The sequence below is a fragment of the Hermetia illucens genome, chromosome 3 (assembly GCF_905115235.1).
Source record: "Hermetia illucens chromosome 3, iHerIll2.2.curated.20191125, whole genome shotgun sequence".
NCBI lineage: Eukaryota > Metazoa > Arthropoda > Insecta > Diptera > Stratiomyidae > Hermetia > Hermetia illucens.
In genome coordinates this window covers 62132534-62154770 of record NC_051851.1, presented here as the reverse complement: position 1 = coordinate 62154770, position 22237 = coordinate 62132534, and the positions used below count along the sequence as shown (strand labels likewise).

General features: G+C 37.9%; 1 protein-coding gene across 1 annotated transcript in view; it reads right to left on the bottom strand.

Annotated features, from left to right (window-relative positions):
- Window positions 1–22237, bottom strand: part of LOC119652500 (neuropeptide SIFamide receptor-like) — a 308594-nt gene that overhangs the window by 261514 nt on the left and 24843 nt on the right. Inside the window, exon 2 of the mRNA XM_038056687.1 lies at window positions 15237–15681. Within this exon, the coding sequence (XP_037912615.1) occupies window positions 15237–15681 (445 nt within the window). The remainder of the gene's footprint in view (window positions 1–15236; window positions 15682–22237) is intronic.

Below are 22237 nucleotides of genomic sequence, written 5' to 3'. Positions count from 1 at the left end.
GCATCGATTCAGTCCATTTGCTCTCCGCGTGAAGTCGAGCTAATAGTTTTTTCGGTTTTGATTTCCACCTTTAGCCTTGAGCTCCCCGCATTTCCGAACCTAGCTACCGAAGAGGCAAGCAAGCAGGCAAGGACGAAATTCTACGGTGCACCTTCAGGGTCATTTTTTCCAAATTTTTAAGGTCCCTGGAATAGCTTGCCCTTCTTGGTCTACTCTGGCCACTCAGGTTAGTCGTTAGTCCGTCGTCAACTCCCTAAGTCATTACAAAGTCGTCAAAAAATCTATTGCTGAAGGTTTTTTTTACTTGTAACTGCAACTTGAATGAGAGGCTACTCAAATACCTCTGAATTTCTGAAAACAGGAGAGGTTATGAGTCTATTCCCTGTCCATATATGATAGATAAGGGTTATGTTTATGATTAAATGGATCTGTCCATCATGGGTGAGAGCTTGAAGCTGTTTTTTCCAAAACACAAATAAATTTCTTCGTACTTGAAGCCCATAAAATTCAATTTTCTATTATTTTGTGAAGTGATTCGTTTTTTTTACAGAACAACCGGAATAAATGGCAGCAACTGCACTTAGTCTGGTTAATGGTGATAATAGGTACATATATACATATATACATATGTACCACTAACTTTGACGATATCCAGCGTTAACAATTTTCCAAATTCTAATCTGAAGCAGTTGAAGTTTATCATTAAAAAATTGCGTCTACACTTATGTAGTGTCATATATAGAACCACAGTTTATGGAGCCTCCACCGGAACAGGGATCACTCGTATACCCGTATGAGCAATAAAGGATTTTAATTTTTCACAGCGTATTTACACACTAAGACCGAGTTTCATTTTCAAACCTAGTTCAACGCTATTTCTCATTATTCATATGTTTCCGAAGAATTTTTCTTCATATTTTCACATAATTAAATCGGAAAAAATTTTCTGGAGTTTTCTCATTATTATTCTCAACTTTGAATACTAAACGCACTACGTTTAAGCATCGTATAATGCATATATTGAAACATACTCTGGTATGGCGGAATATTTATATACTCATATATGTACAAATGTTTGTTAAGCATTGCGGAGGAAACTCAGTGGATTACGTCAAAAAGCAATCAAAGAAAAGGAGCTTTTTCTAACGATGCTTATTTATTGCTTCTAAATTTTAAGGGTGTTTTCCTATTTGACGGTTTCCAGAAATTGATTTTTTCTTCTATACACATTTTGAAAGCAGAATATATTGAGAGTATACTTCATAAATTTTAGACGGAAATTAAAAATACATATTTACAAAGTTAAAGCAATTTAAAGAGAGTGCACATGTTGGCAGAAGGAAAAATATAAACGCGTATTTCTGGAAACCACACATTCTACACATCAGTAGTTCTGGTCTGAACCACGATTATGTTTTTTTTAATTATTTCTTACTTCTATCCTGGATTTTCAAAAAAAAATAGACGCAATTCTTGGAGGTTTTTTTTTACAACTCCGTTATTTTCATGTTTAGTACGGTACTACACAGATTGAGAAAACGTTTGAATTTTTGGTTCCTAATTTCCAAAACTGGCGATGCACTTCACACCTTCCTTTAGAGGAGCCCACTTTGACCGCAAAAAGACAAATACAAACGATTATGAAATCAGTTAATTAAAAATTTTGTGTTAATCCAAGACTCCAATAATCCCACATAATAGATTCAAAAAATTAAATTTGTTTATTGCCTCAAAAAAAAAAAAAACAAGTCGGGATACCGGAAGCCGAGCGCATCGGGTATAAAGGTTTTGTGTTCATCTTATGCGAGAAACTCGCTATGTACGATTTTCAATTCGTGCACACCTAAGAATACAAAATATTCTTCCGTCATATTTTGCCAAACCCCAAGATTCACAAACCTTTCATTTTATACGATAATGACGTCATACACGTCTTGAGTGCCATAAATTTACCTGAAATGTCAAACTTTAACCTTCTATAACTTTATTAATAATAGTCGGATTATTTTCAAATTGTTCAGGATTATGTCCTATATTATCGTCTATGAACATAAAGGGGACTTTCCGGTAAATTTCCAAAACATGATAATATACTCTTATTAACTTTATTTGTGCAGATATCGGAACTGGAAGTATTTTGAGGCCTAGATTCAATATAGTTCCAACACTGTGTTTTTTTCAGATTTTTCGGCTAGGTCCTGAGAGCGAGACCTGTTTCACTTGGGGCACACATTTTGTGCCCTGCCTCGCCTAGGTTTCTCTCAATATCAGAAGAAAATCAGCTTCAAAAAGTACTAATTGAGCCCTTTTATTCTATACCCCACATGATTATGTTCTGTGAAAAAAGGTACACCCTCCTTTCGCATGTATGGAAAGCCCCCCTTAAAATTAAACAGCGCCACTCGCTGCATGTAAAGGAGCACATAGACCACATAACAATCGTAACAATCGGTTCAGCAGGTTTCTGAATAAATCGGGTGTGGCAAACAGATAGACAGACGGACGGTAACCGATTTTAATAATTTGTGTAATTTGTGGTTACACAAAACCTTAAAAAGGGCTAGGGAGAAGTAGATTCTTCATGAATCGAATTTTAATATTTCACTCGAATGTCAATAATTCTCCTTAATTATGACCACAGCATCTTATTTGTATGGCTTAGGATGCCGTAAATTCGCACGAAATTGATAAGTCTGAACTGCTAGACCTTTAACACTAATAGTCATGTTTTCATGAAACTTGGCATGCGTATGCACGATACTGTCCTCGATGCCGGTGCAAAATACACCTAGGATGTACTTAAGAGGGGTTTTCTGTCAATTTCTAAAAGGTGGTAATATACTAGTTTATTTGAGCAGATATCGAAATGACACATATTTTGAGGCCTAGATTTCATCTAAGCGCACCACTTTGAATATCAGTTTCGAAAAGTACTAACTGAGACCTTTCATTTGATACCCCACACGGCTATATCCGGTGAAAAAATATTCCAACTAAATTTATGTCACTGTATGCATGGGATTTCATAGTTCCCATCTGTCCACCAAATTTCGTTGAGATCGGTTTCGTCGTTTTGGAGAAAAGTTCGTGTGACAAGCAGACAGGCAGACAGTGAATCGATTTTAATAAGGTTTTGTTTTACACAAAACCTTAAAAAACGTTGAAATATCGAGCGTCACAAAGGCAAACCCCTAAATTATCTCTAGCTATTTGTCAGATTTCCATCTATTTTCTTTTTGACCCTATTACTATTCACTGTAGAGCATCATTTCAGAATTAATGCAATATATATATAATATAATATTACGCGGAGCCTGTTTTCGCACGAATTAAATTTAGGCTATTTTGCAAAAATTTTGTGCAAAATTCGTGGAAACCTTGCGAGATCATTAAATGTAACGATTTTCGCAGCCAATATCCCTTTTCCAGAGCATTTTTTTTATCTCGTATTTTGCATAAGTCCAAATAAAAGGCTTTGTTGTGGCATTGATGCACCTATTTTGGAAGCTTTGAACTATTATAACTTTGTTAGTGATTGTAGAGTGTCCAACAAATTTTCCATTATTATGACCTGTATTACCCTGTATATCTTATATGCTTATGCCAAATTTCATATTTATAGAATAAATTCAAGGGCGTTTTTGATAAATTACTAAAATATAATAAAATACTAATATTAACTTTATTTGAGTGCATAATGGAATGGGGTGTATTTTAAGATCCGGATTTTATATAGGTGTGTCTTTGTGAATATTTTCAGATTTTTCGGAGCACTGAGAATGAGACCTGTTACACTTTATGGTTTCTACATTTTGGGGCCAAGTTCCCTTGTCTAGTAGCTCATATGGAAGATTAAGCTAGTTCTGGAAAGTACGGCTCAACATCGCCATATGCTGACAAAAAATGCACCCTCTTTTCACATACTTTTACACTCTTAAACTGCATATTAAGGATGCAGAGACCGCGCATTCTCACCATATTTGGTGACAATGAATTCAGACGTTTCAGAGTAAATTGGGTGTAATAGACAGAAGAACGGACAGCAAAACATTGAACTGAAAGTAATAAAGTTTTGTTTTACACAAAGCCTTAAAAAGACACTTCAAACGAGACGCTACCAAACTAAATGGTCATTAGTCCTTTTATTGTGGGGATTATCCGGCTCTTTCCGACATGACTGTACCGAGCTTATCAGTGAAAATCTGTATTGGCCGCAGCTTCGCAGTATCCGCACTATTTTGTTTGTTTTGTGTGGTGACACGCGGATGAGGAAATTCATTTCTTTTTCACGTTTAACCCCCTTAGCATATCCTATTCCTCATCCCCATCCACTTACTTTATAATATTAGTTTTAAAATAAGAACTTTTATTTCCAATTTTATTTACAAAATCCTCTTACCTCTTAACTGCTCCGCCTCCCTAAAATTTTCTCTTATTTCGAAAACGACCATCAACCTTTTTTGTTGGTGTTTGCGCATAGATTTAATCCAGCTGCATCTTATGAAATGCATGACTAACGTCTATTTCTAGCTCCCTCCTACTCAAGTAGTTAATGCGGAAACTTTGCCATATCGATCCAAGATATTCTCGTTTTAAACATGATCATAACGTATTATGTAACAAGCGCACCAAGCGTCTCTTTTACCACGAGGCAGTGCTCATTGTCCTTGGTAGTCGACAAGCACTCGGAACCAATGATGCTGTCAGGACGAACGAGACTGCATTAGATTTTAGAAACCGGAAAGTGTGCTCGGTAGATTTTGGAATTGATGAGTATTAAGAAGCAAACCTCAGAAACTACTTGGAAATATCTGGAACCGATCGAACACAAAGAAGTTGCTATCCATAATCCAGAAATACAATGTTTATAGCAAAAGGTGACAGAGAAATAAAAGAAACCCATTCAAAAGTAGGTATTGTCAACTAACTAAGCTTGGAGAGAAAACTCAAATTTGCACAGGATAATCCCACCACCTTGAACGCAAAGTAAATAGATTAATTGATATCACGGACACGGAAAAGTTCATGAATTCAGGAATCAGAAAAGGAAAAGTCTGGCAAGTGTGGTCAAAACTTCTAGATTCCCCACCAATGTATACAGGCAGATAGTACCACCATTCCGTCTATCGGCGAAGTCCGTATTTCACCAGACTAATGAAATGAACAGAGCACAAACTATTGCCCTACAGAGGAACTTTTTATATCCCTTATATGTATATCATAAATTCTGACGTACCCAGAGGTAAGAAGATACAAGCAATTGTCAAATGCACTAAAGGTAAACCGCAATAGCACCTAACAAATACTTTTTCTGCACCGTATCATAAAATGAATTACAATGAAATTGATTACGTTCTAAACATTATGCTGGTAATAATAAACCAACAGGAACCTTATCCAAGGTTTCAAATTCAAATTGAGCGAAATCCAAGATAAAGTTGCATAAGAAATGACTGTGAAAAGTATCAACAGGAAGTCTTCAGCACATACTGCAAAACAAGGACAGAAAAAAGCCTTTTAAGTTCCAAAGGGCTTACGGCTTGACAAAGTATCAAAGAAAATTCTGATTCGAAAGAGTAAGAGAATTATTTCACTTAAATATAGCTACCCAAGTTCGCATTTTCTTATAAGGCAAATAAATAAGCGAAACAACAGGTAAAGTGCAAATAATTGTGACATACTATTTCGAAAAGAATTGTGAAACCTGTACTGAAATCGTAGGCACGTAAACATTTCAGTTAAAGACAGTAGACAGTCCAAGGGAAGTTAGCATGGTCTTGTAAAGCCAGTGTGTATCGAAAATGGATACAGTCAAGTGGATGGCGGATTCAGGAATATCTCAAGGTCTCAATTAAATTTTAATGTGCCTCAACCGGTTTAGCGTTGATTTGATTGGACATTTTTCGTCGTGAACATAATTGTGTTTATGAATTGTATGAATTTTGTATAAGGGGGCAAAGAACACCTGATAACTACTTCGGTCACGATGCTCCCAGGGTAGAAGTGAGGCAGCGTCTGATGAGTTACCTGTGCCCTGGACGAAACCGCAAGTCGTCTAAAAAAAAGTTCGAAATTCTATGTCTCGTACATAATGTCTGCCCAACTCTCCGGATATAAATCCGCTAGACTTCTTTATTTGAGGTGCTTTGAAAGCGAAATATGCACCAACAAACACAAAGTTTCAACAATCAAACTACACATTCGCAGAGAATAAACATCACTGATATACGAATACCCTTGGGTAGCATACATTGCGACCGCATTGAAAATCAGTGATGACATTCGAAAACTAGATAAAATTTAAGAAATGAAAAGGAAAATTGGGTGAAAAGTGTTTACAAGAAAAAAGTTTTGGATAGTTTTGTATTTATTAATTCATTTTTTTTTGTAATTATCAATTAAAGTATTCAACGACCAACGAAATCATACGTACTTTAATGAAGCTTAGGAGTGAGGCCCTTAAAGATAAAGTAGTAAAAATTAGAGGAGAATATCAAGAATTATGTTATATACTCGAAATTTGCAAACCCAAATCTCAGAATAAATTTACATGTTACTTGTCTTTATTGTCCGTTCCCCCAAAATCATAAGAATTCCCTAAACATATTTCTATTCGAGACAGAAAATCCTATCCATTTCACGCATAATTAAATTTACATAAGAATTGTTATTGATTTCAGGTTTATCCGTCAAAAAGAATAGAAAGGAAATGAAGGAAATTATGCGAAGTAGACACTCAAGTATGCGGATTGTATATATGACACAAAAATCTTATTTTGTATCTTTTCCTAAAAAAAAGATTTGGTTGAGAAAAGCGTTATCGAGGATACAATGATCTGATGTGTGAACGAATTGTGCCATTAATTGTCACGGAATATGGACTAGAAGTTTCATTCCATCTCCAAATTTTGACAAGTGTGTTTGGTTCAATGAATACGCACTTGTATGTACTCCCCATTGAATCTATGCTTGTAAAAATTTCGCAATAAACAATAAAATGGCTACTTTTTTCTGGTTTACGCTACCTTATCAAAAGTTGAGCTCTTAGTAAATCTTAATTCACGTGCTTTTTCTTTCGACCTGTCTCAAGTTCCCTTTCAAAGTTTTCAAACATCCTCACCTGCGAATATCCAAAAAAGTGTCCCAATGTTGTTCCCAAAAGCAATTATTCATCCATTTATCAATTAAACTTTCATTCAGGCGCTATCTCAATTAGATTTATCACAAAATATAACAAAAACATTTTAAAGTGAATTAGACATTGTCACTGAAAGGGATGAAAGCCTATTCTATTAAGCAAAAACAAGGATATCATTAGTAAACTTTTCCAATGAATTCGTTTCCATTTACTACCTAAAAATACTCGTATCTTTACATTTATATAGTTCAAACACCTCACCAGGCTTCCGCAAACCTTGTGATAACCTTACATAGGAGAGCATCGTCCTTGTGCACATTGGACAAAACAGATGACTTAATATCAGAGAAGGGGCATATCTTCGTGACTTTGAACTCGTATAATTAATGACCTTTTGATTGTTATCGTGAACGACTTGATAGTTTTAAGATTTATTTTCTGGGCTGCTTTCGAATAGGGGAAGTCCTTTCCTATTCATCTTGAAATTATGAGGATTCAAACTAGAATCTTTTCGAGTTATTAAAACTTTCTGGATTAATTAAAATACGATACTAATTTCAATAGGCCGAGATTGTTTGCTTGTTTATACATACATATAAGCAAAAATATCCTGCTCACGAGCATGATTTTATACTTACAGAGAAAAAGTAGGACGAATAAGGCCAAAGACATTGACTTTGGCGTGGCCATTGTGCTTTCTAGTATAGTAGTTGGCGTATTTTGAACCTGAAATTATTTTTCACTTTTTGTGAAGATGCTGCAAGGATGCTGAATGTTTATATCCGAGGTTGGAGCAAAATCGGAATTGATGATGACAAATGGTTTCGATTATAAAGTTCCAAAATTAAATATTTATTAAATGGAATTCATTAAGGGAAAATATTTATTAAATGGAATTCATGAAAGGAAAACTTTCTTATGGTGGCTGATTCGGAGCAACAATGGAGTCAATGCCCCATTATATGCAAATATCCTTAACAGATTTAAACAATTGAAGAGGCTCAACAGTAAATTTGCAACTGACACAAACTTCCCGCTGTGCAAGGAAACGACAATGTTGAGGCATATATCCAATAGTAGCAGTGCTCGGAGGTGAAGATAGGTCAAAGCGTAAGCAGGATCAACATAAATTAACCCCTACCATTACGCACACAAAGCCAGGTAGGTCCATGCGAAAAAGGAAGAGACTTAAGTCACAATAATCTGAATGACCAAGAAATATATGGAAGTATGAGAGAGTAGGTCGCAAAAATGCATTTGCGTTTGCATTTTGACTAGTATGTTGCTAAGCTACTATTAATTCAATGTATCTTACGCCCCACTGGGATAGCGAAACCTGTGTGATTTAGAATTTTCCTAGCCAGTTGTAAATGAGGTAGAAATCTGTGGGTTAGCAAACTGAAATTTTAATTTTTTTTTATACATTCATTAAGCACGTTCCTCATGGAAGCAGACTCATTATTTACGACCTTTGATAATCGTGTAGGAGCACGAATTGCTTGCAAAAATATACGTATGATTCTCGAAAAAGATATTGAGGAATCAAAGAATATCTGCGTTCTCTTCTTCATCATCATCAACGGCGCAACAACCGTATCCGGTCTAGGAACTCCGGACATCCAGGTTTTGCGCCGAGGTCCACCAATTCGATATCCCTGAAAGCTGTCTGGCGTTCTCACCTACGGCAGACTCGGCATACTGATTCGAAGAGTAAGCGGATGGATGACTACTCATGGTTTCAACCTTGCACTGGAAAAAATCGAAGTAGTCATCCTGACTAAAAAGAGAATTCCGACCGTGCGTCCCATATCGTTCGATGAGTCGATAATCGAGTCAAAACCAGCGGTAAAGTACCTCAGGCTGACTCTTGACTCAAAGATGAGCTTTTTTCAGCAAATCAAAGCAGCACCGAACAAGGCTGCAGCTGGAAGTAGGCTAATGGCAAATATTGGGGGTCCTACGTCTAGCAGGCGACGTCTCCTGATGAGTTCAACGCAGTCTATCCTGCTCTTCAGCACAGAGGTATGGGAGGATGCCCTTGGCAAGGAGGTATATCGTAAACGTCTCGCGCAAGTACAGAGACGGGGGGCTTTGCGGGTGGCGTCTGCGTACCGTACCGTCCCTGAACCGGCCGTGATGGTAATCGCGGAAGTGTTCTCCGTTGCCCTTCTTGCTAAAGAGCGCCAAGCCATAACAAGCGCAAGGGAGATGAGCCAAGGGAGGTTGTTGCTCGTGAAAAACGGCAACGCACTCTAGACGAGGAGCAGCTCTCTTGGCAAAATGAAACTAGAGGCAGATGGACTACGCGGCCCATCGACAACTTAGGTGCGTGGCTGAAGCGGAAGCATGGTGAGATTGACTACCCAATTTTTAAGTGGACATAGAAGTTTTCAGTCTTACCTGTACAAGATTGGAAAGGCGCGATCTCCGGATTGTGTGTTTTGTAATGAAGTTGTGAACGACACCCATTACACTCTTTTTTCTTGTGAAAGGTGGGATGGGATTCAGCAGCAGTTTTATTTAAACACAGGGGATCTCTCTGCAGACAAAATTGTCGAAAAGATGCTGAGGAGTGCTGACAGGTGGAGCCGTGTTTCCCATTACGCTCGGGTCCGCATTCTAGACATTCTAAAATTAAGCAAAGCAAAATAGTGCGAGTTTAGGGACCACTTTACTCCCTCATACGTCAATATGCTATCATACTCGAAAAAGCCTCCCAAAAGCAAGCATGAACTGGTATCGAACTAACGTTAGAAGAATCCACGAGGTACGGGGATTTCCTGTACAGATAGGAAGAGGCCTAAAAGTGATTCGAATAAAGAAGGGGACACTAACTACACTTTGCTCGGGCATGTGATGGGGAAACAGGAACTTGGCAACGGTAACGGTAATGATGGCAGATTTGTGGGTTTCTGAAGCTTTCATTGCCTCATCATTAGAAACACCTTGTTTGAGCACAGAACCACTGAATCTGTTGAGGGTAAAATGATTGGGTGGTTACTTTCGTTGCGTGTTACGTTCATGTCTAATTATCGGAGCGGAGTGCTTCAACCAACTAAGTGCAATGCGAACCGCTTTTATGATACTGCCCTTGAGGTCCTACAGTTTCCAGTTTCTACTTCTACTTACACTTACACAGAATGACCGTTAAAAACGCGAAAAATGACCACGTTCTTTGAATGTGAGACCTGGAGTACTTCACAAAAATAACATTTCAAATAATCTCGTAATCCTTAATAAGACAAAAGGAGAGGGAGTACCATGGGAATTCTAGAAATAGGACATTTCGAAGAAATTATTAGCTATTAACGTAAGATATGGCGTTCCATGCTATCAGATGTATCAAGTGCTGCTTCGAGGTGAATTTGAAATAGGAAGCGAGGTCCGACAAAGTTGCATAATGTCACTGATATTATGCACTTTCTTTCAACTTTGATTCTTTATTGGCTTTTTGGTCGTTTTCCATCGACTTCAATGTTCAAACCATTATTGACACGGTAATTACATATCCACAGCATCGAAGACGCCTCTCTCTTTGTTCGTTTATTTGTACAGATTCAGTCGTAGACCGTGTTGCAAGAGGCGATTTTAATGATCACAAAAATCTCAAAACAAAATAGTCAGAAACACTAAAGCTTGATCCAACAATTTCCAACTTTATTGAATGTATTTGAAAAATTCGTGGTTGCCAAAACTACAACATATCTAGCGATGAATAACTCGATACACGAACATCAGTTTAGTTTCGATAATGATATTGTGAAACGAAAAAGATTTGCAGAATTGTCCTGTAAATAGGGCTTCCTGGACAAAAGGCAGAAGCAGAAGCTAATATTTTGCACTGTTGATGCCTACTATAAGGAACCGACACAAAGTCGCAAAATTGATGTAACTGTCGTCATACAGAATTTTCCTGACGTCCACTAGAGGATGGTAAGATTAGCATAGAACTTGATTATGCTTGGAATGGCAATACGAAAGAATGATCAGTTCCAGTCAATTTCTAAAAAATATAATCATAGTAAATGTAGTCTTCTTTTTTTCATTTTTCTGCAGTCTTTGTCCCGTTGTCAAGCGGGATCGCCTTGTCGTGATCAGTTTCGCCATTTGGTTCTATCAAATATGGTAATCTACTATTATTAACTTTATTTAAACCAGTATTGGTATAGAGAGTATTTTGGGACTTTGATACCACGTGCATGGTCAACAATATTTTTTCAGATTGTTTCCGAGAACGGGTCGTTGAAGCAACTGACCCTTTTCCGACCCCCGAACTCCTCTCCTTTGCAACCAATGTCAAAACTAATATCGATTTCGGGAAGTACTAAGACCTTTCGTTTAATTCCACACACGACTACAAAAAAATGTGCACTCCCCTGGAGACCCTCCTTAAACTCAACGTGGAATTATGTTACTCCTTGCATGCAATAGGATTCACAGGTCCCATCTTTCTGTGACATTTCGTGTCAATAGGAGTAAATGTTTCTGGAATAGAAAGTGTGACAAACAGACAGTAAACTGATTTTAACAAGGTTTTGTTCTACAGGTCTACAGATTTTGTTCTACACTAAACTTTAAAAAGAAAAAAATACCGGTACTACACAGAAAATTGTTTCAGCCGACAATGAGAACTTTTCCCTTTGAAGATAATCGCATCTTCAATCTTGGAAATAAAGAAAGGAAGCTTTCTCGTCTACAGCAATGCAAATATAAAAAAATATCATATCATGTCCCTAACACAAATGGAAAAAGTAGTGAATAAAAACAGGTCTAGCGGAAAGAGATGATATTGAATATGAATCAAACATTCTATAACAACATGATATATTCGTACATACTTCTAAACGCACCGATCCATAAAAACGAGAATGGAACCCAGATCGACTCTTACATAAAAATTTTTATAAATTTAAAAAGTGGTGGACAATGCAAAAGTTAAAAAAATTCTTCTGTTAGAGGCTGCGGATTAGTAAGAATTCCTACCATATGAATGGATATTCGGATTCGTTAACGTGGGTGATTCGATACTACACTGAAACATTATGAAATTAGAGGATACAGCAATAGGTTCAAACTATAATATGTATATGACTATCATTCACCACTTGGTGGGTATAGCGCTCAACCACACCTACGCACCATCGTTCACGCTTACTTCCCGAGACACTTGCACTCATTCTCTACTGTTCTGCGTCAGGTGCCCTTGGGGCGACCCACCCGTCGACCATCTTGGGGGAGTGGATTCCACTGCATCGCGTAGCCCGGAATGCAATTGTCGGCCCTTTTTAATATGTGGCCTATCCACTACCACTTCCGTTCACCGACTAAGTTCCTCGTTTGAGATAGTATCAGGCTTATGTACTTCGATGATCCGACGCAGACAAGTATTGACGAAAGCTTGGAGCTTCAGGGTAACAATGGAGTTCACTTTCCATGTGCTACTCCCATATAGCACAGAAGAATCTCAACTTGATCTTGGTGTTGAGATAATTGCATTTCCCAGAAAAGCGGATCTAGCGCTGTTAATACGTCGCGCAATATCCAGTTCGGTGCGCCCGTCGGCAGAAACCACCTTTTGAAAATGTACAAATTGATCGACGCTTTCGATGGTGTTTCCATTACTGCATCTGATCATCAGTCAGTCTGGAAAACCAAAAAGATGTCATCAGCGTGGTCGAGATGTCGACTGTCCACTGAATTCCTCCATATCCTCCGGACAAGCCAGCATAAAGTACGTCACCGATAACAAGAAGAAATAATATCGGTGACAAGATGTAACCCTAATTCAAATTATAAGGTCCTAATAAGCCATTCAGAAATGATTCCAATTAATACCTGACCTACGCAGGAAGACGAATAGCTTATCACTAGAAAACTTATGGTCTGATCGTCCTCTGAGAATTTTCTACAATCACTGAAACTCCAGAAATGAAAACTAGGTATCTAGGAACGTCAAGCAATAAGCAAAAAAATTGAACAGACCTAAAAATTGAAAGAGGTTGAAGTGACAAAATGATATAAAATAAACAAAAGTCGTCCATAAACGATAGAAAAAATACATTAGCAGAAAAAGGACACATAACAATAAGCGTTCAAATAGACTCGAAAGGTAGGTTACCTTCAAATCCCCCAAAGATGGGTAGACTCAATGCGAAAGTATACGTAGGAATTAGGAAAGATCAGGTCCTATTCTGTAGAATTCACGATATACCTAAGACGGAAACGGAAGCGGGATCTAATTAACGCGCTAGTCGCCAGGGAAATGTAACATTTCTGGTATTTTTCTGACTTTTGTAGGTATTAGCAAAAAGAGAATATGTCTTTCCGGTCTTTAGTATCGATAGCGGCCAGAAAAGGGACCGGGTTTCTTACACTCCACTCCATGTTGACAAACCATATGTCTTTTGGATTCCTATAAAACTCTGGAAGCAAATGTCCCTAGTGGATGTTGATCGATACTATTGACAAGCGGCAAAAGTGTATAGAATTTTCCCTTTCTAATTCCCTCTGAGCAGGAAGACAACGGTTTTTGGATTTATTTTTTGCTCCTTGCACTATATTCCCTCTATTCCCAGAATTAACAGGACTTGGTTAATTTTTAAAATTTCGTCTATGCATATTGTTTTCATCGGGTCTATCTATCATTTAATTTTTAGCACGGTCGGCTTTGTAAATTTCGACAAATGCCGTAAAAGTAGGAAACTAATAAAACTTGAACTTATATTATGTTGCAAATATAATTGTTCTACCCATTTTCATGGTGCGATGGGTAAGCTGATGGTGTGTCAACCCCTCAATCGCCGAGTTCAAATCACGGTATGAATCCCACTTCGTCATGATGCTTGTGATCGTCTTCACGCTGTCTCGATGATGTAGGCTTATTATCTGCACTGCAATTCTATCGTAATTGACAATCTTACAAATGAAGTTAGCACAAAATAATATTCAAAACTTATAGAGGCTCCCCGTATTTGTCTCAAATATTTTGCCAAAAAAAAACGATCGACAATTTCCAACCGATTGCCAGATAGAAAATTGATGTTAATAGGATTCTATCTCCAGAAAATCTCAAAAGAAAATGATGTGATGTTTTTTTCTCATACCAAAAGTGACCTTGACTCATCTTTGATATTCTATATCCAACCAGAGCCATCACCTCATAGAATAATGACATTATGAAATCATTTACATTCAAAATATGCAGATTCTCCACTTGGATAATCTTCTAAATGCAATAAAAGACAAATCCTGAAATAAGCAAAAAGTTAACTCTGTATTCCCAATAATGTATGCACGCTGCATTCGTACAACTTTCAGCATGATCATTAACTTTATATAGTATCGCATTTTCGATTTTCAACATTTAATCTATTTTCCGATTCTTTCTAATTAATGTAACTACCGGAAAGGTTTCCTATATAAAACAAGAGTTGTCAGTGAAATGAAGGCAATGAGAAATTTTTTAAACAAATATTTTTTATCCCATCAGAACGATCAAGTTTTGAACATAAAACAACTTCACCCACTCGCATAAACTTAAAATCCAAGAAGTTACCAACCAACCGATGGATTTCTAAAATTCAATCATATGAACAACGAAAACAAACGTTTTATAGGTACTCACTCATAAATATTAATTTCGAATTCCTGTAAACTTCAGTGCCAACCTTCAGAGTACAGTTTTCTGCATACACAATTTTATGATATCTTTAATCAGTAGAACTTTTATCTGCTTTGTTTCCCTCGAACCAGAAATTTTTCCTTAATGTAAAAGTATCCACCGAACGTATTTGATAATGGTTTGGATTTCAATCTAGAATAATACTATTTCATCCGGTTTTCTTGTACAATAAATTTCTAGATCATAACTGTAAACTCCATCTGGCAGTAGTGATTCATCAGGGAAATATATTTTTGCTGTTCTTCAGCCAGAGATTTACGTCAATTTCATTGTGCGAGTATAAAGATACAAAAAACTAATAGAATATCTTTACCGTTGAATAATGCAGCATAGTGACTTTCTCTCTTTTTCAGAAAGCTTCTCAACTCCAAAAGATACAGCTATAATAATAGAATAAAACATGGGTTCGATACTTACGTACAAAAATGTTGCTCATCAGAGTTGCTGGTAGGCAGAACACTATCACAAGAATATCCGCAACGGCCAAGTTCGCTATAAAAAAGTTAGTAACAGTACGCATTCGTGGTGCACGCAAAACAACAGCTATTACAAAACTATTTCCAATTAGACCAACTATAAATACGAGTATATAAGCGACACAGTAAACAGCAGTCATTGTAACTGAATGCCGGTATAAAGTATCAAATTCAGGTTCTTTTGAAGATACCACACTCGAATCGTTTGCATCTGTAGCACTTGCACCAAAAAATGAATTTGAACTATCGTCTTGCATTGCTGCCGCTATACTACTGCTGCTTCCTCCCCCCAGGATCATCGCAGAACCTGGGATTGTACTAAAACCTCGGATTAAGCTTCTCGTTCCGGCCATGTTAGCGTCAAAATCGAATATATGATTAGATGTCTGAAATAAATATGAACTTAGTCAGATTCTCTGCATTCTAAAGATATTTGAAAAAAATGGTTTTCGTAGTCAGATTTATGTAAATAATGCTATATACTAATCTGATATAAACATGCATCTAATCTGCCAGTGTCTTCATTTGTCATTGCTTCGTGCTACCAATTAAAGTTTAAAATATGTATTATATGATAAACGATATGATATATTACGATGACCTGCTTTTAAAAAGATATTTGTGCCTCATCAACAATATTTTGATTGCCTCTATCAAGTAGAGCTGCCTTGTGTCCTTAGTTTTTTTAATATGCATGTATACTATTCTACGTGAAATAAATTACACCTTTAATAAGATGACAGAATCGTATGGTCTTGTGACAAACATTATGGAAGTGGATAAACTTCGCCATTTATTTACATAAAATGCTGATTTGAAGCCCCGACAAAGGTAGATAGTCGGAGGCAATATACTTAAAACTATCCTCAGTAAAGTTCTAGAATTACCTCACTAGCATGGCAAATCATGCCAATTAACAATTCCTCGGAAAAATACTAGCGCATGCCCCTCAGTCGAGAGCGGGGGGACGGGCTTCGATCCTGTCGAGAAATGAGCAAGGGTTCTTGACAAATAGACAGAATGTAAGCATAATAGTCCGAGCCATTCTAATCCGTATCTACATGCTTAAAGTGATACCCTGAGTGGTAGACGCATCGACATCTTCGCTCTGCAAGAAACTCGATGGTAGTGCGCCAAAAGCTGAAACATAGAACGCGAACACGGTAAAAATGGCTATAAACATCTCTACTTTGGTAGCACATTTGGTTAATATGGTGCCATTCCGGAGGGTTTGTGTGCTTTAAAGAAGGAATAATTTAATGACCGGCTTATGAAGATTATTATTATTTCAGCTATTCATATTTCACCACAAGCGCTTCACAAGCAACTCGACTTAATGCCGAAAAATATGCTTTCTTACGTACAAAGCCCTTTAAAATACATACCGATGAATATATGGTCAGGTGGTTTTAATGGTCATATTGGCGAAAAGGAAGGCGGGAATTGGTAACCAAAAGTCAATGAGGCAGGAGGAAGCATCAACTCCACCACGCCGCACTGTGGGTAACCGTTTCAGTGCTCGCTGAAGCATCCTTCTCTACCGTTCGGCTTAAGTCTCTGCTTAGGTGTAGAGGTCCAGATATTAGCAGGCTCTATGCAAATTCAGCAACTGCGAGAATTCTATCTCAAATCAATCATGACATTGTGTCTTGTGGTGCACTTGAGGCTATCAGATTGTAAGTCAAAAAATTCACTTTCGTATTATTGGTTTGAGTAACCGAAGATATCCACCATGGAAAATTCGTCTAGAACGTCTGCATCACTCATTAAGACAAGACATTGCTAGGCTGACTGCAATTAGCACTGGCAAAGCCAGCAGACGGGTGAAGTACACAGTGCAGAGGGTTTACCGGAACTATGCCACCCCCAGTGAGATATCCGTAGTCGAAATTCTGGACATACTAAAGTAGAAACTTTCTGTCATATGCAGTCGGTTGATACGGAATGGTGAAAGTCATTCCAGACGTGTTCAGAATAAGATGTACGCGAGGAATAGGGGAGTTTTTTTCAAATCACTTAATGAATCCCGGCACGGAGTTAGAGACATTACACCGTCTCACCGTTATGGCGCTGATGCAACACACAAATAGGTATAATGCTGAACGTAAGGCGATTTATCAAAATTCGCATACAAACAGTATGTGTTGGGAGCGGTGATTTTTGACTGATCGCCATGTAATTTGTTCACGAGGCGGGTCTCTCCGCGTATATTAGTCACGTCGCTATCCCCATTTAGGAAAGCTACTATTTTCTTAAATAAAAAAATTGTCCCTCAAAGTCACTACTCCACCAGAAAGAAGTAACCTCAGTGGTACTTTCCGTGGCCCAGCCTCCACATGCACCTACAATCCCTGGCCATATTGTCAGCTGTTTTCTCAGCAATCCTACCCATACATCATTTCGTTGCAATTGCCTTAGACATACCGCAAGAGAAGTGCATTTTCTATTACACAGAATTATCAGATATATGGCCGAGTCATACAATGAATAAGGAAAACAACAGCAAAACAGGTCAGAAAACCGGAAGCTGAACACTTCAGGTTTTATGTATTTCTAATATATTTGAGTGAACATTTGCCCCGTTTATATCTAAATCGAAATGTTTGTGCATTTAGTATGTCAGACTATTCATTTTGGTCTGATCCTCTCATAAAAAAAACCCTATTAAAGTATTTTGGGCCCTAAGTACCACATACTGGCAGCTCCGTGATTTTTCTCATAATTTTCGGCTGTGTAGTTTCTGAGAATAGCACTGTGCTTACTTTCTATGGCCGGACTCCTCCCTTTTACAACTAATTTCAAAAGAAATACTTGCTTCAGAAAATACTAATCGAGACATTTCATTTGATACCCCACATGACTATCTTTGGTGAAAATAATTTTACAGCTCCTGTTTACACGCATGGGGACGAGAATGGGGGATGTAATTATTTTAGGATTAGGATAGGATTGCGACAATTGAGCTGAAGGAATGTCGAAAACGCTGCCTCAAGACTACAATGTGTTTCTAAAAAGAATAAACCAAGCCAAATTCGAGGAGTTGCAATATGGGAACGTGCAGAAGAAATAGTAAGAAGCTATCACAGAAAAGCAAAGCCGGATGAATAACGAAGTCGACTCTGAAACATGGAAGGGAGCATACAGATCAGTCATATCATCATTCTCAGAACCTACCCAACCAAAAAAACTGAAAAAAGTCACAGAACTACCACTATACGGTGCCTGCTCTGAAATACCCTCCACACCGATATCTATGTAAATAAAATATCTATATAAAGTTAATAATTGTATATCACTATGGTTTTAAGAAGTTGACGGCAAAACCCCCTTTAAATTCAGCCTCGAATAAGGAATGCAGCAATATAGGCTTTAACAGAAACCATAATCGCATTATTATAGACAAAGTTATACAGTGGAATCCTGATAATTCGTACATCGATTATTCGTATTTCCGATTAATTTGTACAAATTTACCGGTCCTCAGAGTAAATTTTCCTTAGTTTTCACTCCCGATAATTTTTTTTGGTACTGTTGAAGGCTGAAATCGTGTTTAGTGAAAAGTTGCATTGACATCCGTAATAAAATAGCTTAGAACAAAAATTGAATTTTTTATAATTTTTACTACTTTTAACAGTACAAGACCCGTTAGTTACTTAGTAAATGCTTCCAATTTCTTGAACTGCTTAAAAAGGATTCAAGAACTAACAGAAACTACTAACGACTAACAACTGGCGCTATTGAAGCCTTTCTTACCACTCCATATTGTGATTTAATAGTAATAATAATAATCGTTGGCGCAACAATCCATATTGGATCAGGGCCTTGACGTGTGTTAGAGCACTTCATTCAAGACCGAAACGGTACACTACAGTACACTGTAGGAGGCAATGTGGTCAGCATTGCGCTCGCCCGAGATTATTACCCTGATTTTGGCTCAGGTACTCATTCACAACTGAGTCGACTGGTATCCGACGTCAAATCACGATACAAATCCCACTGCCACCAGTGAGATTTGAACCTTGTGCTCTAAACACTTCCTTTCACCTTAAGTTCGCTGAGTTCAACACTAAGAAAAATATTCTGATTTCGATCGCAAAAAGTATGCCTTTCTGTTGATCTTTTTTTTTAATACGTCAATCCAAATATTCAAGCTGATTACAAATAATCAACCCAAATGAGATCATGGATATTCGTCAAATGCATGGCACCAGGAGAATGTTAACGAACAGGCTCGCCGAATGTAACGTCCAAACTTGGAGAAACCGGTCCGCTATAATGAACAACAACACTGAGTCAAAGCACCAAAAAGTACGGGACATTATTTGCCATTATGAATCCACAACCTTCGAAAGAAGGGTATTTGCAGCGAAAATATAAAAATATAATATAATCCGACCATTTAAAGTACACTAGTAATAATAAAGACCTGTGAAAGTATGAACCTATCATCAAAAATATTCCACAACTCCACTGCCAGATGCGATTCCCCTCCATTTCCACCATGCCCATCCTTCCTACCGCTACAAGCTGGCACGAACCCCTTCTCACCACCACTCCCTGACTCAGAATTCCGGGAAAACATCCCAACCCATCCATTTTGTCAGGCTGAACAACGTTGCAGCTTAAACAGCCGCACCAAAAAATTTAAAAAAATATTCAGGCTCAACAAAATACCTTCCATCGTTCCTATTCCTGAGCAAAACGAAAACCCTTTCAATCCCGATAACTACAGGTCTATCTCAATTATATCCTCATCCACCAAAATCTTCAAGCGGGCTATAAAATTCCACATAGACGAGCATTATTACAATAATGACTTGATTCCCGACTACCAACACTCGGTTGAGCACACCTTGCTCATTGTGAAATCGGACGTTCTTCTGGAACTAAATCGGATAACTCCAGCAGTCACCTGTCTTTTCCATTTAAGAAAGGTCGACTCCGTATGGTAGTACGGGTCCGCTTTTAAGCTTTCGAGGACCCTAAAACTTCCTAGATTGCCGGAAATTTCCAGTTCACATGTAGTCACACCTCTCGGTACTTACTCATGTCTATCTGGCATCCCACAACGGTCAGTCCATTCTACCACCTCCTTCTTCGTGCTTACAACCAACATCCCTAAACCACCACCACAACCCCGTCCTCTATTCCTCCACCAAAAGCATCCCAGTAAGCGAAACTCGCCTGAATTCTTATTTAGACGAGGTTTACAACTACTTTTTCAAATGAAAACTATCCCAGAATCCCCAGAAATAAAAAACCATCCTGTTTCACGGCAATATCCACTTGACGCCGAAAATGTGGAGGTACGTCTCTACCCTGTTCCTCAAAATCCACAAAACCATCACAACCGTGAAGAAGTCACCTGACTGGTGACTATGAACTCCCGTCTGCCCCCCGCCAAATCACCAAACTCTGAGCTGCATAACCAGTGCCTTCAGATCCCTATGCCCTGTCATCAAATACAACATCCCAGCGCCCCAAAAAATTAAGATGTTTCACTACAAACAGCTTATCCAACCCCTTCCCCTTATCTCCAACTGATCCCATAACATATAATAGTCGATGGCGTCACAATCCAATGTGGATCTGGGTCTTGAAGTACGTTAGGGCACTTCATTCAAGACCGTAACTGTACATTAGGAGGCAAGCTGGTCAGCATTACCCTAGTCCGTGATTGTAACTCCCATTTGACGCAGACACTCATTTACAGTTGAATGAATACCAGTCGACTTTCAGTCACGATACAAACCCCTCTGCCATCATATAGATTGGAACTGCGACCTTCCTTTGCAACAGCTTAGTTTTCTAATTACTGAACTCAACGAAATCTGAATAATTCCAATCCAATTCCATCTAAGTAACGGTGGGAGACTGTAATATCGCATCATCTATACACCTGGCATTGTTATTATGATTTTAGATACATACATATGTATAAGTCCTGCAGTATAGTAAGATGATAGATAGCCATCAAACAACCATTATCATCTACCGGAAATCCGGCCCTATTGCAATTAGTCCCCAAACACGATACAACATATACATAGCTCGAAAAGGACTTCCTTGAAATTTTCAACTAACCTTTGCTGTCTATCATCGACGAAAAGATTTCGGACATCCAGAATACTAACCGAACTGATGTTCAAGCTCGTTTGCGTTGGTCGCAGTTTAGTATACAACCTGACTGCCGCTTGTTGCGAAGTCAATTAGATGCTGTCCATTTTAATTTACTTCTTTGCGAGACATTTTGTAAATCAATTGAGAACAGCAAGGTTTAAAGTGCTGTGACATTGTCTTGAATTCCATCTTCTTTGTCTTTTATTGTAGCGACTGACCAATGAAATATTGAAAAAATTGCAGAGACGGCATCCTTATCATTGCACATATATATGAAATTTCCAAAATATAGAAATATGCTTTTATTATATTAACTTTATTCAGGTTTTATTCGGTGAAAACAATTTACAGCCCCCATTTGCATGTATGGGGACACCCCGTAAACTCAACGTAAAAGAATGTTATTCCCTGCATGCGTGGAGCGTCATAGTTCCAACATTTCCATCAAATTCCATCAAAAGAAAGGCAAACTCACTTAGTGATCCGAGATACACAAAGTCTTAAAAGTAGACCTTTTACTCCTTGTCAAAATAGATGTGTGAACACCTGATTTAGGAGGACATATATCACAACCCCACGCCTACATGCAGGAGTTCGAATTTATTTTACACATGTTAACGGGGAAAATTTTGTTCATTTTTTTATGCATTTGTCTTATTGACATCGCGATTCAAGCATCTTCAAAAGGGAGATTTGAACCACCCCCATGGCTCTATATTCTACCACAGAGCATACCGTTACCTGGCCGTTACTACGTTAAGTTAAAGACAATATTTATTAGCATGACTTTCGATGGTATGTATGTCGATAGCAAAGCCCATT